Source organism: Protopterus annectens, chromosome 2.part1 (genome assembly GCF_019279795.1).
Source record: "Protopterus annectens isolate FY-2018-M chromosome 2.part1, PAN1.0, whole genome shotgun sequence".
Taxonomy (NCBI): Eukaryota; Metazoa; Chordata; order Ceratodontiformes; family Protopteridae; genus Protopterus; species Protopterus annectens.
Genome location: NC_056729.1, coordinates 272,124,097 through 272,142,116, shown reverse-complemented (window position 1 = coordinate 272,142,116; position 18,020 = coordinate 272,124,097). Strand labels below are relative to the sequence as shown.

The 18,020-nt window shown below is 44.3% G+C and overlaps 1 protein-coding gene across 1 annotated transcript in view; it reads left to right on the top strand.

Moving 5' to 3' along the window:
- Nucleotides 1–18,020, top strand: part of CENPE (centromere protein E) — a 3,008,010-nt gene that overhangs the window by 496,456 nt on the left and 2,493,534 nt on the right. Inside the window, exon 9 of the mRNA XM_044063442.1 lies at nucleotides 8,765–8,816. Coding sequence (XP_043919377.1) covers nucleotides 8,765–8,816 — 52 coding nt within the window. The remainder of the gene's footprint in view (nucleotides 1–8,764; nucleotides 8,817–18,020) is intronic.

Genomic DNA, 18,020 nt, shown 5'->3' with positions numbered 1-18,020 from the left:
AGGTTTAGTTTTGGAGAATGTTTTTATAGGGGGTGATTCCATGTATAGACATGCGCAGGGGGTGGCGATGGGCACCCCCTGTGCCAACATGTATGCTAACCTTGTACCATCACAATGGGAGAAAGTATTTGTATTGAATAATGAAACTTGGCGAAGTCATTTGAAAATGTATGTACGTTTCGTGGATGACGTTTTTATCTTATGGGATGGGAGTTTAGATACATTGCAACTATTTGTAGACCATCTACATTCCACGACCACATTTTTTAGATTTACCATGAAAGCCTCTACAGAATGTATAGACATTTTGGATGTGAATATAATACAAGAAGGGGCAGGCTTTAAATCCAAGTTGTTTAAAAAGGAATGTTGGAAAAAGTTTACTCCCATATGATAGCATGCATCCACGATACACGTACTCTAACATAGTGCAAGGACAGGTCAGTAGGATCTCCAGGATCTGTTTAGATGATGAAGATTTTGAGAAAGAGTTAGTGACACTTAAAGGTTGCCTGCAAGACAGAGGGGGTATCAGAGCGAGAAGGTTAATAAAGTTATTAGTGACAGTAAGGGCCATAGGGGTAATAAATATCGACCTTGGTTAAAACGTATGGGTATAGTTGAAAGTGAATTAAGGGACAGGACTACAACATTTAAAGCACCACAGGTGTCTTTCACATATAGTAGTAATATAGGGGACATATGCCATATTGTCCGAAAAAACTGGAATATTTTGACCAGTGATGTGAATTTGCACAATGTAGTAGGACAAAGGACCCTGTTTTAGGTATAGACGGAATAAAAACCTTAAAGATATACTATGTGGAGAAAAACCCATTAACAGTGGACCAGTCTCCCTAATTTCGGCAGGGACAGTACCCTGCAGGAGATGTAAAGCTTGTGGCCATATCAACAACAAGAATTCAGTATTCACTCACCCTGTAACTGGTAGGCAGTTTATTTTAAAAGGTAAGGCCACGTGCAACACCACTGATTTGGTTTACCTGGCAGAATGTGAACACTGCCCTTGTTTTTATGTGGGAAAGACAAATCAAATGTATAAAACTAGGATCTTTCAACATATGTCAAGTATCAGGAATAAAGATCCACATAATGCACTTAGTAGGCATATAGAAGAGTTTCCCACACATAGTTTTTTGTTTAGGGCTGTTGTCAACATTAGGCTTACCAATAGGGGGGGTGATTTGAAGCATAAAACTGAATTATCAGAATCAAAGTGGATTGTTGAATTAATGGCTACAAGAGCACCTGGCTTGAATGAAGCAGTACCAATAAGGCCCACACTTCAGAATAGGCGGGTCTTTTATTGAATTTTACTTGAATTTTATTGGGTGAGTTGTTTTTTAAATGGAGTATTGTTTGCATGTGTAATTTTGTCTGAGGAAGGGAGTAGTCCCGAAAAGCGCTTACCACTTTTATTGACTCTGTTTGTACTGAATAAACGTTTTAATAAGGAGCAGCAATGTCCAGCGATGTTCTTTGTTTCATGTTCAATCATAGCCTCACCTTAGGCTTTGTGCCCATTGCATGGCGCACCACGACAGTTATCCCACTCCACAAAGGGGGGGGGGGCACAACAGACCCCGGGAACTACTGCCCCATTAGCCTGACGAGCCTCGTCTGCAAGGCCATGGAACGTATCATCATGGAACTCGTAAACAGACATTGGAGATCTCCAAACCCTGGACCCCACACAGTTTGGATTTGTAAAAGCAGGTCATGTCTCCTAAACCTGATAGACTTCTTTGAAGTAGTCACCAAAGCCATAGATGGGGGTAAGGTGGTTCACACAGCCTATCTAGATCTCGCCAAGGCGTTCGACTCCCTCCCTGACTCTGGAATTATAGATAAACTCACTAAACAAGGTATACATCCCTATGTCACAAGATGGGTTGCCAACTGGCTTACTGAAAGAGCCCACACTGTGAAAGTAGCAGACTCCAAATCCGACTTCAGACTAAGGACAAGTGGAGTACCACAGGGTTCAGTCCTGGGCCCTCTCCTGTTAGCCTGTACTTCAGAGAAGTAGATACCAAACACAGAAGGTCTTCTGCTAACTAAATTAGCAGATGACTGCAAACTAGGAGCCATAATTGAAACTCCTAACAATGTGGACATCCTACAAAAGGGCCTCACTGAGACAGATGCCTGGTGTCAAAGACATGGTCTCAAGCTCAATGCCAAAAAGTTCATTGTCATCCCCTTTGGTAAAAATTCTGTACCCATGAACTACCACATAGGCGGTAGTCTACTTAACACCGAAAGTGTGATGAGACCTTGGGACACAGGTGAATAGTAGTCTCTCCTTTTGGTAATCACATCGCCAAAGTGGTCAGGAAATCCTTCTATGTGGCACACCTCATCACAAAACGTTTCTCATCCAGAAAAAAAGAGGTCATTGTTCCACTCTACTCATCACTCATTAGACCCATTATAGAGTACAATGCCCCTTTTGGTATGTACCTTGCAAGACATCTACAACTGGAAAGGCCGCAAAAATACCTCACAAATAGGATTACTGGCCTCAAACAGATGCCTTACGCAGACTGTCTCAAAAAACTCCAGCTTTACTCCGTTGCATATCGCTTACTCAGAGGCGATCTCTGCCTAACATAAAAAGCTATGTCAAACCCAGAGCTGTTGGACATGCTGCACTTAAAGAAATCCCAATCCCTCCGAGCTACAAGCTCTAGGGACCTAAACCTTGTCACCACAATAAACAGAGCATGCTGGAGGGATAGATTCCTGTCCCAGAGACTACCCATACTCTGGAACAGACTACCTATGTCAAACAGAGCTCCTCATTAGCACTCTTCAAGAAAAATCTTGATGATTAGATGGGTAACAGGAAATTCACCCCGGGGATCACTTCTGTGGGTTCTGCTTGACAGTGGCACAGGAAAATAATTTTCTTGGGTGGCGAAAGCCACGGTAAATTTTTGGCTAGGCTTGTATAGGCCCTAGGGCCAATAGCCTAGTACTTACCTATGAACCTATAAAGTGCAATTTTTTTATAACAATAGAAAACGATCAAACTTATGTAAACAAATTAACCAGTAACTGTGGTGGTGGTGCTGTGGTATCGTTGTCACCTCACAGTTAGATGTTGCCTGTTTGATTCTCAGAGCGTCTTCTGTGTAGCGATATGCGTGAATGGACATTCCTTTGTTGAAGGTTGTGCGTTAGGCCCAGCAAACCAGTACGTAAAAATCTACTGCCAATCATTAGCGGACTGGAGTTCCGCTGTGGCGACCCCTAACCGGGAAAAGCCGAAAGACACAAACCCAATTAACCAGTAAAAAAACTCAAAATTGAGCCCTGTTCCAGCAGTCTTCAATCATACAAGTTCTAACTGCACACTCCTGCCACTAGGGTGCAGGGGAACCTTCTCCAAAAAAGATGTCCTAGATTAGTGCTGAAGTTGTACAAACAAAGCTAGATTCAGCAGGCCTGAATCTAGTCTATGCTACAGCAGACAAGGTGCACCAATATCAGAAAAGCAGTTTAAATAAGCAGGCACAGTAACCCTTTAACCAGAAATTCCCAGCTCAGAAGGCTAGAATTTAGCCTCTCCTCCCACAAGAATGCAGACCACAAATCTTCTTAATGTAAAATAACTGGCCTGCAGCCCAAGTGCTTCAAACCAGAACGAATACACTTTTCGAATAACAGACACTGAGCCTTCAATCAGCAATTCCCAACTTAGAAAGATGTAAGCTACCTGTCCTGCCACAACAGTGCCGACAACACACCTTCTTAATGTAAAACAACTGATCTGATGCCCAAGTGCTTTAACCAAAAGACTTGGAGTAACAGTTGCAGTTTAGTCAGGCTACTACCAAGCAGTAATAAATGCAGCAGAATAAACACAAGTGAGTACTTTTAAGAAGAGGCAAAAGCAAAATAAGTTAATAAAGTAGGAAGAAACACAAATAAGTAAAAGCAGATAAAGTGCAATGTTTTTTATATGCAACAATAGAAAACGCGAAAACTGATTTAAACAAATTACCCAATTCACCAGTAAAAAAACCTCAGAACTGAGCCTGGTTTCAGCAGTCTTTTATCAGACAAGTTCAGGGCCTAAGTGGGTATGCCTACTCAAATGTTCTCTCTGTATTAGGCAGGATGAGCTAATGAGACTAGACTAGGATAGAGCTGAACAGATAGGAGTGGTAGGAGTGTCTGAAATCAAAATATGATCTCACTGTATTCGGTTGAGTGAGTGAAATGAGTTGGGCCCAGGAGGAGTGTTCAAACACAAATTTACAGGAGAGGCAGTCAATTCCAAAGCCACCTATATTAATACCACAACAAGAACAGGGAAGGTGGGTGGGAAAACTAACTTCAGACAGAGAGCGAGCTCACAATTTTTAGTGAAACAAATAAGCAGATAAATACAGTACTATTTTAGCACAATATTCAATGAAACAATAACAAAAAATAAAATGCAGTACTATCGTATAACACTGCAAGTTTGTACTTATCTCAGCTTGTAATAAAGTTGATGTAGGTATATAACAGCTAACCAAATGGCTCAAGTATGCAGCTGTTCAGCAGAAATAATTTCAGTGATAAGGGAATAAGACTTAAAGGCACAAAGAAACCCTCTAGGCTAAGACTTCAGCACCAAGTATCAATGAAGTAAGAAGAATAAACCCACTAATTGCAGACAAAGATCCATCTCCAAACCAGCGGGCAAAGGCCAAAAAGCAAGTCATTTCCCTGCTCTCTGTGAGGGCAATAGAGCACGTTCCTACACTACCAGATTGGCCAAGGTTTCTACTCCAGACTTTTTCTGGTACCCAGAAAAGAGGTCACTTGGCACCCCATCCTCTGTCTATGCATTCTAAACACCTTTCTGGCAATACCAAAATTGAAAATGCTCACCCTCCAGCAACTGCTACCCATGCTCTCCAAGGATGCCTGTCTAGCCACCCTAGACCTAAAAGAGCCCTACCTCCACTTACCTATCAGGGAATCATGCAGGAAATGTCTACATTCAGGGCAGGATCTCTGCACTTTGTTTTCTGCGCTTCCCTTTGGCTTATCTACAGCTCTCAGAGTTTTCACAAAATATCTGGCTCCCACCATTGCCTTTTGCAGACAAAGGAATATTCAAATTTACCCATACTTAGAGGACTGCCTAATTCAGGCAGGCAGACAGGGAAAGCTGCTCAAGCACCTTGCCTTTGTAAAGTCCCTACTGACCTCCCTAGGGGACACTATCAATGAAAGAAATCCAAACTAGTACCCACCCAAAGGATTATATTCCTGGGAGCAAGCTTGGGCACAGCATCCCAGATGGCATTCCTTACACCAAAAGCAAACTTACCTGAAAGCCTGTTTCTCTCAACTAGCCACTAGACCTCGGTTATCTGCAAAGAAAATCCTGCAGGCTCTGGGGTTCATGGCTTCTTGCATTCTTCTCATTGCATATGCCAGACTGCATGTGAGGAAACTACATGGCTTCTTGCATTCTTCTCATTGCATATGCCAGACTGCATGTGAGGAAACTACAATGGCACCTAAAAAGCCTTTCTTGTCAACACTCTGAAGACCTGGAAACTCTTATACCAATGATACCTTGCCTAAGGAAAGATTTTCTTTGGTGGGCAGCAGCATGCTCCCACAACAAGGGACTACATTTCTCACCACCCCTGATGCCCAGACCCTCACCACAAACTCATCAGACTATGCCTGGGGTGGACACCTGGACAGCAGGTGCATACAGGGCCAATGGAGCCCACAGCAATTCCATCTGCACATCAACCAAAAAGAGATGTTGGCTGTCCAGCATGCATTGACAGCTTTCAGAACCCTTCCTCTCCACAGGGGCTGTCCTGATCAAAACATACAACACCACTGTGATGTGGTATATCAACAAGCAGGGAGGGACTCGCGCCTACCCTCTATGCAGGCTGGCCATGACCCTTTGGCACACAGCCTCTGCCATGCAACTCCACCTGTTAGCACAATTCCTGCCAAGCTCTTTAAAAACTCTGGCAAACCATTTAAGCAGAAATCTTCTGTACCTACATGAGTGGCAGCTAGACTAAAGAACCTTCACCCTAATAACTCAAAAATGGGATACCCCAAAGGTCGACCTCTTTGCCTCCCACACCAACCATCAGCTGAGCAAGTTCTGCACCAGGGAGCATCACTGCATGGCTTGGTAAGTGGATGATGCCCTATCCTTCATCACCAGGGTACTGCTCAAATTAAGGGAGGAAAAAGCAAGGATAATTCTTATTGCTCCAGACTGGCTTTGCCAGCACTGGTACCCACTGCTGCGCAGCCTGTCCCCACTGCCACCATGGCATCTCTGTCAGACCCCAACCCTCCTGACAGAGGGGAAGGAGAATTCATGCATCCCCAATTGCCGACTTTCAATTTAGCAGTCTAGCTTTTTCCCTGACCACTGATCAATCTGCCAACCTCAGTAAACAGGTTCTAGATGTTTTACGTGAGGCTAGAAGTCCTAGCACTAGAAAGTCTTATGCTAACATGGTAAAGGTTCTTCACCTGGATTCAGGCTAAGGGAGCCGATACAGCAAAGCCCCTCCCTACCTCTTATCCTGGATTACCTAGCTGACCTGCTACACAGTAGTCTCTCCTTTTCCTATATTTAAATTCATGCCTTTACTATATCTATTCATATCCACACTGAGCACCCCCCCCCCCCTTTTCTCACACTCTCTGATCAAACAATTCCTAAGAGGGGCTAGCAACTTGAGACCACCCAGAAGAGCACCTACCCCAGCGTGGGACCTAAACTTTGTGTTGGAAAAGCTCACCCTGCCCCCCTTTGTACCAGCATCTTCAGCGGAGTTAAAATTTCTGTACTGCAAGACTGCTTTTCTTCTGGCCATCACTTCAGCCAGAAGAGTCTCCGAGCTACAAGCACTCATGCTGTGGAGCCCTTCTTCATCTTCATGCTGACAGGGTGTCCCTCAGGGCTAACCCATCCTTCATGCCCAAAGTGGTGTCCAGTGTGGCTCTCAACCAGTCCATTCATTTGCCCATCTTTTTTCCTAACCCACAAAACAATGGGGAAAGGATCCTGCACTCTCTAGATATGCACAGACAGCCCCAATTCTATCTAGACAGGACTAAATCATTCAGAAAGTCTTATCAATTACTGGTCAGCTTTGCTGCAGGGGCAGAGGGCAAAGCCATCTCTAAACAAACTATTTCCAAATGGATAGCACACCGCATCCATTTCTATTACAAGCAAGATGGGGAAACCTCCTAAGGGGGTCAGGACTCGCTGTACCAGAGCCGCCTCCACTTCTGCAGCTTCCCTCAGAGGAGTCCCTGCCAGGGACATCCTGGAAGCTGCTACCTGGACATCTGTTCACTCTTTCACCCAGCATTACCACCTGCCTATCTTCTCCAAATCCAGGGCACGCTTTGCCACTGCAATTTTGCAGGGCATCCTAACCAGCCCCTAGTCTCCTTGACTGCCTCCACCCATTTCCTCAGCTTTGGGAATCAACACAAATGTGATGACTGCAACAGTGATACACGAAGAACATTGTACACTTACCATAAATGTAGGTGTTCAAGTGTATTCTCTTTTGCAGTCATGGTTTCTCTCCCTCCATCCCCCTCTTCTTTCACTCTCCTTACAAGGAACTTTTTGGTGTTTAATTTCTACTGGTGGGTTCTTCCACCGTATCCTGCCTCCCACTTGGGGGTTCCTGACAGGGCAAGAAAAACTGATGTAATGGCATCGGCTGCTTTACTTTATACTACTGATGACCTGCCGGCAGTGCTGAAGCGACAGCAACCGATGCAGAAATATTAAGCCTCTGGTATTTGGCCCGGCCGAGAGCTACCCTGGCTGGGATAACCCAAATGTGGTGACTGCAACAGTGAATACACTCTAACATCTACATTTTTGGTAAGTGTACACAACTGTACTTTCTATACAAATCCAAAAATAGAAAAGGATCAAAATTGGGGCCAATTTTAAATATTCTAATTCTGGTAAAGTTAGAAGAGGTTTTCCATCAGTGTGCAATTTCTGGACAAGAGGTATGGAAGATGACATTATTGACTAATACTTTGGTTTACCATAAAATCAAATGTTTTACAAGGATTAGGCCAATGATATGAAGCAAAATCATGGATGTTCTGCGTAATTCGAGACAGCTGAGAGGTAAAGCTGGCAAAAACTAAGTGCTTCTCTGGTTGAAGGTAAAACAGCTTTTAAAGCTGTTAACTGAAGTGTGGCAAAATTAGTTCTAACAGTGTTTAATATCCCTTCAGAAAGTTCTGCTGCTATGACCAAAAAAAAAAAGTGCTGCTCTTCTTTCCAAGACAGTTTTGTGTAGTTTTAGTCCCTAGATCTCAACAGTGCTTTAGGGGGTACCCTTAGTTTTGTTAAGCATCCCCAGGCCCTTTAGGATAGTGTCTCACAGTAAGGAAGCATTATCTTTTTCACTATTTTGGAGTGTAATTGCTGTGTTCAGTAGTCTGCAAGCATACTTAGGTACTGTATTTTACTCGTAATTTGCCTTTGATTTGATTTAGTGGTTGAGAAATGGTTGAGAAGGGTTTGCTGAGGGGACCCACAGATGAAAATATATTGTAACTGTCTGAGAAAATGACTAAAATATACATTTTTGTGGAAAACACTACTAGTTTTCTATGCTTGGAATTTGTGTGAGAATGTGCAGATCTGTTCACTTGTGAATTATGCCCAAATTACACACTGACATTATTTTTCTGTTTGTAATAGAATTTGGTTGATCTTGCTGGAAGTGAAAGAGCTAGCCAAACAGGAGCTGAAGGTAAGTTTCACCTGATGATTTGTGTGTGTGTGTGTCTTTACTTGCTATGTTAGTATGTGGAGTGGATCCTTTAGGCGAAGTTCATGGTACTGATTTAGCAAAGTAAAAATGCTGACATTGTATCACTTAACTAAATGAAATAATCCTGTTTTTTTGGCCATAAAAACAAAAGCATTTAAGTCTGAAATAAAACTTGCTAGCTTAGCTGAAAATCTGAGCACTTAAGTCAAAGCTGGTGAAGGTTACCAAGTTTGCAGCTTGTTATGGAGTGTTAGTGCTTTGCTAAAAAAAAAAAAAAAAAACGCCAGACTGCAGCACAGCTTTGTGCAAGGGCATTTGTACCATGTTATAACATTTAGTGCTAGTTGTGCTGAAACTGTGTGGTGAAATCCTTGGAGTATTTGTACACTTGACAGTGCTCTGGTCTTTATACTTAAATGTACCTGCATAAGTCATTTTCAACAGCTGTTACAGTTTTCTTAGAATTATTTTATCCTCTTAATGCGTCTTGCAGCTGAGCTCCATTTTCATGTAATGTCCCAGTACTATTTTCTAGGACTGGGATTATGTCCGTGGAAGATTGTGACGGGGAGACTGGATCAGAGCAGATCTCAGCTTCTTTTGCTGATTATCTTCGTATTTCACTGTTGTAGTCATCACAAATGGGTTATCTGCCTGCAGGTAGCCCTCAGCCGGCCTGAATACCAGAGTCTTGGGATTTCTGCGTCGGACGCTGTCGCTTCCATGACTTCAGGTCGGCAGGGGTATAAAACATGCAGCAGACGCCATTATATCAGTCTTTCTTGCTGTGCGGTGCCCGAAGCAGAAGCAGTTCAAGTGCCGTTTGGCCGACTCCTGAAATTTTTTTGTTCTGGTTTCAGATCTGAAGTCTTCTAAAAGATAAGTACCCCGGTGGGGATCCTTTTTTCTTGCTCTAACCGATGTCAGAAAAAAATAATTGTCTTGCCTGTGGAAAGCAAATTACCTCATAGAGATTTTCATTCTTACTGTGTCACCTGTCTAGGCCCAGACCACGACGTTCCCCGCTGCCGGTTTTGTGCTTTGTTCAAAGCCCGAGCTATTTGTCGTCGGGCAATTTTTGTAGCTAAATTCTTTCGCTCTTGATCGCCATACTCCAAAATGGCTTCGATAAGCCATCCAACTTCTGATCTTCCGAAAAAACATAAGGATAAATGCAGACACAGACCGCATAGGTCCAAAACTGCAGATGATGCTACCGTTAAGCTAGTTGCCAGTCTGCCGGTACTCAGTGAGGCGCTTTTGCACAAATTGATACCCACATATACAGATTTGCAGGCCTTTACTGAGAACCATTTGGAGTCCTGTATGCTGCGAGATGCTTCTTCGACTATGGAACCTGCGAATGTCTCTTCCTTGGATAGGTCTGGAGCCGCTGTGCAGGCACCGGTTTCTGAGGGTGTATTCAGATTTTCATGTTAAACAGACTACTTCGTTTCAAGCAAAAACTGAATTTCTCAGGCCTAAAGTGCTCACTACGCCTAGGAAACCAACCAAAGCGCATTCTCAGGCCCACATGCCACAAAAATAAATGATTAGCATGGTTGAAGACCTTATTACCTTAATTAGGGGAGGCCAGCTTTCCCTTTCAGAGATACCTAGAACTGATTTTCTTTTTGATTCTTCTGATCAGGAATCTTATATCTCTGTTCCTTCTGACTACCAGGACATTCCCTTGTCCCACCTATGAGGATTCTGATGCAGAGGATTCCATTCCCTCTGCTTTCCCTGCAGTAGATTTTTCTTTTGGTGAAACCCTGCCAAAACTTGCCAGATCATGTCAAGGCAAAATTACTGGATGCACCCTTAAACCAAGAGCGCCTGTTTGGTAATAAAGCAGATGTCCTCAAAAGGATGGAGGAGAAAGATAAATCTATGCAAACTGTTAAAGATTTCTTACAGGTACAGCCACCTAGATTCGGTAGGCATTGGCCTTCAAAGAACTGGTCTTTTCCAGCCCGTCCAGGCCTTCAGTCCAAACCCAGGGGCAGTAGACCACCAAGACTTCAGTCTCAGGTTTTGCACAGATCTAAGCAGTGGGGTGCTCCCACGTCCAAAACAGGTAGTAGTAAGCCACCCCCTTATGGTAAAATTGCACAATGACTTATCCTTAACTCTTGCAAGCCTTGACCAAGTACTTGCACCTTTAGGAGGAAACTTGCCCTGCATGCAAAAAACTGGGAATACATTACCCGAGACAAATGGGTTTTAAGCATAGTTTCCCTAGGATACAGATTCCACTTCCACTCGCTTCCAACCCTAAGTGGATGGCCATACCTCCCGCCAAACCAGTGGGCGGAGGCCCAAAAGCAAGTACTTTCTCTCCTCAGCATCAAGGCTATTCATCCTGTTCCAACAGAACAAAGGGGACAAGGCTTTTATTCCAGACTGTTTCTGGTTCCCAGAAAAGAAAACTCCTGGCGTCCTATCCTGGATCTGTCTAACTCTCAAACAGCTTCTTTCTATGCTAGCCAAGGATTCCTGGCTTGCAACCCTAGACTTAAAGAAGATTATCTCCACATCCCCATAAGGGAATCTTGCAGGAAATACCTACGCTTCAGAGTAGGCTTCGATGCATTGTTAGGCCAAAGGGAAGTGCAGAGAACTATCTGCTGCACTCAGGGTAATTCACAAAGTGCCTAGTTCCAGCCATTGCATTTTGCAGGCAGATAAGTATTCAGATTTTACCCATACTTGGACGATTCCCTCATTCAAGCGGAAAGTTAGGACTTGCTATTACAGCACCTGGCATTTGTAATGAGACTTCTAACTTCAGTGAGGTACACCATCAACGAAAAGAAATCGCAGCTAGTACCCTGCCGACAGATTGTATTCCTGGGAGCAAGCCTGAACACAACTTCCCAGATGGCATTCCTCACTCTCAAGAAACAAATTTGATAAACTACTTCAATCTACTGGCCACCAAAACCCAGCTCTCTGTAAGAAAAATACTGCAAGCCTTAGGGTTCATGGCCTCTTGCATTCTGTTAATTCCATATGCAAGACTGCATATGAGGACATTTCAGTGGTACCTAAAAAGTCTATGATGTCAACATTCTCAGGACCTGGAAACTATGATTCCTATCATTCCCTGTCTAAGCACAGAGTTCCTTTGGTGGGTAGAGGCCTGCAACCACAAGAAGGGGCTCTTTCACTCTACCCCCTGCCGCCCAGACCCTAACAGATGCATCAAACTATGCATGGGGGGCTCATATGGCAGAGCAGTGCATTCAGGGCAAATGGAACCCAAAGTAGATGCATCTGCATATCAATAAGAAAAATGTTATTTGTACAGACAGCCTTCAAAGGCCTTATTCTTCCAGGACAACTATTGGTAAAGACGGACAACACCACAGTTATGTGGTGCATAAAAAAGCAGGGGGGAACCCATTCCTACCTACTCTGCAGACTAGCCATGGCTCTGTGAAACACAGCCTTGAACAAACAAGTACACCTACAAGCTCAGTTACTGCCAGGCAAACTAAATTCACTGGCAGACTGCTTTAAGCAGAAATCTCATGGACCCTCATGAGTGAAAACTGGAACCCAAAATATTCAAGCTTTTGAGGAACAGGTGGGGGGACACTAGAGGTAGACTTGATTGCTTCCCCTCAGAACTATCAGTTGAACAAATACTGCACCAGAACTCCCCACAGCCAAACTTGGAAAGTGGATGTCCTGTCCTTTACCTGGGAAAGCCTCTCAGTCTATGCCTTTCCCCCTCTGCCTCTCCTTTCGAAGGTTCTACTAAAGATCAAACCGGGGAAGCCAAGGACAATCCTGATTGCACCAGACTGGCCACGCCAGCACTGGTACCATCTTTTTCTCAGTCTGACAGTGATACAACCATGGCACCTGCCTCAGACTCCCTCACTGCTATCTCAGCAGGCCAGATTCTGCACTCTCAGCTGCAGACCCTGAACCTTGCAGCCTGCCTAATCCCCTGAACTCATCACCAGCAACCCTCAGTAAGCAGGTGCTGGATGTCATTTTTGAGGCAAGGAAGGCTAGTTCTAGAAAATCCTATTCAGAAAAGTGGAAAAGATACTGTTCCTGGAGCCATTCTCAGGGGATGGACACAGCTGTGCCCAGCTTACCTCATATACTAGACTACTTAACAGAAATGCTCCACAAGATGTCCTTCAAGAATGCAACTGCAGTCCTGACATATGGGTTGTCCTGCCTCAGGCAGCCCTTCAGTCGGCCGGATTCCAAAGTCTGGGTCCGGCGTCGACTGATGTCGCCTTCTCCCCGACGTCAGAGCGGCTGGGGTATAAAGGCATCAGCCGACGCCATCTTCTCCAGTCTTTCTTGCCACGCGGTGCCCGAAGCAGAAGCAGTTCGCAAGTGCCGGTCGGTCAGCTTCTGTGTTTTCAGTTACCGAAGTCATCTAAAAAGCTAAGTACCCCGTTGGGGAACATTTTTTCTTGCCTCAGCCGATGTCAGAACAAATTGAGAAAGTTAATAATTGTTTGTCTTGTGGTAAACAAATACCTCATAAGGACTTCCATTCTTACTGCCTCCCCTGCCTGGGCCCAGACCACGACGTCTCGGCCTGTGCTGCCTGTGCTTGCTTTAATAAGCGCACTCTCAGGCGCCGGGCAGAATTTGCCGAAAACTTTTTTGGCGAATCCTACGCTTACATCATGCTGTTGGAACAACCGACAGCACAAACTACCAAAAAAACGTAAGGACCGGGACCGACACCCTCGGCCCGCGTCTTCCACCGATACTACTCCTAAGCCCTCCGCGAGTGCTTCGGTCCCTTCGGAAGCAATTATTCAACCACTCCAGGCCGATGACACTGCATTAACACGTTCTTCGGTCTCGGAGACTACACCGGTGCCGGTTGTTGATTTCCCTCCAGAAACCGAAGTTCTCGATTTACCCGACACCATTCCTGTTGACAAGGTTACCCCTGCACGTGGAGCAGCTAGGCCTCCTGTATCCATGTCCATCAAGGCCTTTGCACGTGCTAAGGCCGCCAGCCAGGCCAAGGCCCATCCTAAGCCTACCTCACAAGCCCCTTCTTCTGATAGACAGATCATGTTTCTTGCTGCAGATCTAATCTCTCATCAGGGGGTCTCAGCCCCATCCAGACAGAGGTTCTCAGCCACCTGCAGAAAAAAGGCCTAGAACTGAGCAGGCCGACAACCTCTCTTCAGATGAAGCCTCTGGGGTTTCAGAGCATTCAGATACCCAAGAAGAATCCTTCCAAGCCTATGAAGACTCTGATGCTGAGGAATCAATTCCCTCTGCCTCTCCTCCGGAGGATTTTTCTTTAGGTGAAGTCCTCCACTCCATGAGGGAACATTTTAAGTGGCAGGGTTAGGAATTCTCTGATTCTAGGAAAAGGCTCCGTACCTTCCTCAAGTTGCCCCAGCACAGGCCTTTGGCTATACCTCCAGTTTTGGATGTCCTGGATGATGTATTCTCAGACTCCAGTGCTTCTCCTGATTCTGTCCCTCCTGCCCCTGTAAGGCCAGACAGATATTACAGGGTCCCTGACACTCACAAGCATTTCTTTAAGGCCCAATCTGTGGATCTAGAAACTATTTCACAGGGCCCCAAAGGAGTGGCTTCTTCCTCTGCCAAAAATCCACTACCAGCTGACCGGGAAGCAAGGTCCCTGGAGAGATGGGGTAAAAAAGTTTATACCTCTACCACCCTTGCCATAAGGTCACTTAACTGCCTTTTTCATATGTTTAAGTACCAGGATTATTTACTGGATGATTTGCATAAAAAGCTAGCCTCTCCTGAGCCTATAGATAGAAAGGCATTGCAGGATTTGGTTCATAATTCTCAGCAGGTTAGCAACTATTTTCTTCAGTGTGGTTATGATGCATTGGAGGCTTCATGTAGGGCAGCTATGACAGGGGCTGTTATCCGTAGACATGCTTGGTTGAAAGAACAGCCACTGCCGGATCATGTTAAAGTAAAGCTCCTGGACGCACCTCTGGATAAACAGAAGCTTTTTGGTGCTAATGCTCAGGATGTGTTGAAGTCTATTGAGGAGAAGGCAAAATCAGTACAGACAGTAAAAGATTTTCTCCAGGTTCAGCCACCCAGATTCAGCAGGAAATGGCCTTCAAAGAATTGGTCCTTTCCAGACTCAGACAAGTATCAAAGGGGAAAGAACAGGCGTGCACGAGGTAGAGGGCAATACCGAGGCTCCTACAGGGGCCGCCAGTGGCAACCTCAAAATCAAAAAAGTGGCACAGGTACTTCACCTGCACCACAGGGACAATCACAATGACTTACCTATCACTCCGCCTACCAAGGCTCAAAGAGAAGCACCTTTAGGCGGAAAATTATCTCTATTCTCAAGAAACTGGCACATTATAACAAAGGACAATTGGATTCTGGACATAATAGACAGAGGTTACAAGTTCCACTTCCATACTTTACCAACAGGACAAGGCATGCCAAACCTGCCACAAAATCAAAGGGCAGAGGCACTCAGAGAAGTCTCAAAGCTGTTACAAATAAAAGCAATAGAGAAGGTTCCTCCTCAGGAACAAGGCAAGGGATTTTACTCAAGACTGTTCCTTGTTCCAAGAAAAGAAAAGCAATGGAGGCCTATTTTGAACTTGTCCGTACTAAATACTTTTCTCATGGTGCCAAAATTCAAGATGCTGACATTACAGCAACTTCTTCCCATGTTGGGCAAGGGGTCTTGGCTGGTTACTCTGGACCTCAAGGAGGCATACCTATATGTCCCTATCAGGCACAGTTGCAGAAGATACCTCAGATTTCTTGCAGGAACAGAGCATTATCAATTCTCAGCATTGCCGTTTGGCTTATCTACTGCGCCCAGAGTATTCACGAAATGCCTGGCATCAGTAGTGGCACATTGCAAACTCCAGGGGATTCAAATATACCCTTACCTGGACGACTGCCTCATACAAGCAGACAGCAAACAAACCTTGACAAAACACTTGGATTATGTCATTCATTTGCTACAGGCTTTGGGATACACAGTCAACATTCAAAAATCAAGACTACTGCCATCCCAAGAGATTATTTTTCTAGGAGCAAAGCTGAACACACCGCTACAAATGGCCTTTTTCACAGAGGAGAAACAAGAGCATTTGACAGACTACTTCAAAAGCCTAGCAAAACTAACCCACCTGACCGCAAGGAAGACCCGGCAGGCCCTGGGGTTCATGGCATCTTGCATTCTTCTAATCCCTCTGGCAAGACTACACATGAGAAAGCTGCAATGGTACCTCAAAAGCTTGTGGTTTCAACACAGCCACAACCTAGAACACATAATTCCTCTCATACCATGCCTGCAAAGGGAATTTTTATAGTGGGCTCAAGCAAGTCACTTAAACGAAGGCATGCCTTTCAACAAAGCTCCAACAAGTCAAACTATTACAACATGGATGGGTGAAGTCTGTTCCAGAGAATGGGTATTCTTTGAGAAATGTATCTGTCTGTCCTACATGCCCTATTTCTGTTGCAAGCAAAATATAGGTCTTTTTAATCTAGTAGTTCTGATGTTTATTTTGCGGATGTATAAAAGGTTCATCAAATCAGAGTCCAGGAATGCCTTGTTTGCCAAGCAAAGATCACGTCTCAGAAGTCTCTGTATGGTACCGAGTAAAGAGACAGGCATTTAAGTTGATCAGACTAGGACTTTGTGTTTGCTTCCTGTATCCTTTTTGTAAGTAACCTTTGTGGACATTCCAGCTGCTGCATGTTTTTGTCGGGTACATATACTGCAAGGGGCATTATACTCTGATGAGGGCCAAGTACAGTGTTATGTTTATCTCTGTGGACCTAGATGCCATGCTCTGCTCCTACATTGTGCAGCATTGGATTTTCTTACCTTGGACACATGTTGGTCAAAAGCTAGGTTACTATCTATGAGTTCCCAGATCCCTGACTGGTGAGTCAACCAAAAAGTACTATAATGCATGTCTTGGTGTTGAGTTTTAAGCCGTAGTTTTGGCATGAAGTATGTGTGTGCTAAACATTCCTGAAGGGTGTTCTCGTCTTGGGGGGGGGGGGGGGGTCATTGACTGCTTCCAGTGTGCAATAATCTGCAAACTTGATTAGAGGTCTTTGAAATTGCCTTTCACATCCAAGAAATAGGTGCTAGAAGATGTGTGGGCCTAGCACAGAGCCCTGGGGGCTTCTACTGGTTAAAGACTTTTCTTTTATGGTGGCCTCATCAATTCTAAATTCCAGTGTGCCAACTAGCTATCCAGTGTGTTATAAAGGAGTTTAGACCTAGTTCCGTAAGTTTGACGATACCCGAGTGGGGTATTGTATCAAATGCTTTATCCAGATGTAGGTGAGCATTATGCACTGGTTTCCTCTCATCTATTGATTTTAGTGCCTTTTTCAAAGAAGTCCAGCAGATTCAGTAAACATGACCTTCAGTTGATAAAGCCAAACTGGGACAGATCCAGTGTCTGTAGGTCTTTTGTGTTCTGGTTGGTAATTTCCATGATATGTCAGACCATGGCCAGAAAGCCCTACTTTTGTGAACAAGCTGACAAAATGCTTCCCCTTCTCACCTGGCAGCTTCAGCCTCCAAGTAGCAAGATGAGCAGTGTTTGGCTGGATTGTGATTAGGGCTCCATTTCTTTATGCCATGTAGACAGTTTCTTAAAATTTTTCTTTGCAGATGACTAAAGCTTAGTTGTGCATGGTAATCTGGATCACTGGAGTTGCTAGGATCTGTATCTACTCTTTTTTTTCTTTTTCCCTGGTGAGTTATCCTTGTGGATCAGAATTTACAAATAAAATCCTGTCTGATCATGGTTGGTCTATACTTGTCAGCAACATGATACAAAAGCTGCGATAGTATATTTGCAAACTTTTGCCTTACCTTATGGAGTCGTGCCCTTGAGTATTGAGTTGTGCACTTGAGTATTTCTTACTACTCAAAGTATGTACCCATGTGAAATTTATGCTTGGAACCCAGATAAGTGGGAATTTGGTGTGGAAGTTAAGGCTTTTTTTTTCCTCTTTATTAACTTCTTCCTGTAGTCATTGAAGTCCTTCAGTGTCCAGTGAATACTTGATTCTGAGGAATTCAGTTATACTTGCGGTGCTGCGTTGTTGCACCTGAAAAGAGGCACTGTTGCCTTTTAGACCAATTTGATTAGAAAATGAATAATATAAAGATTTTAAGAGAAAATGGTTTGGGAG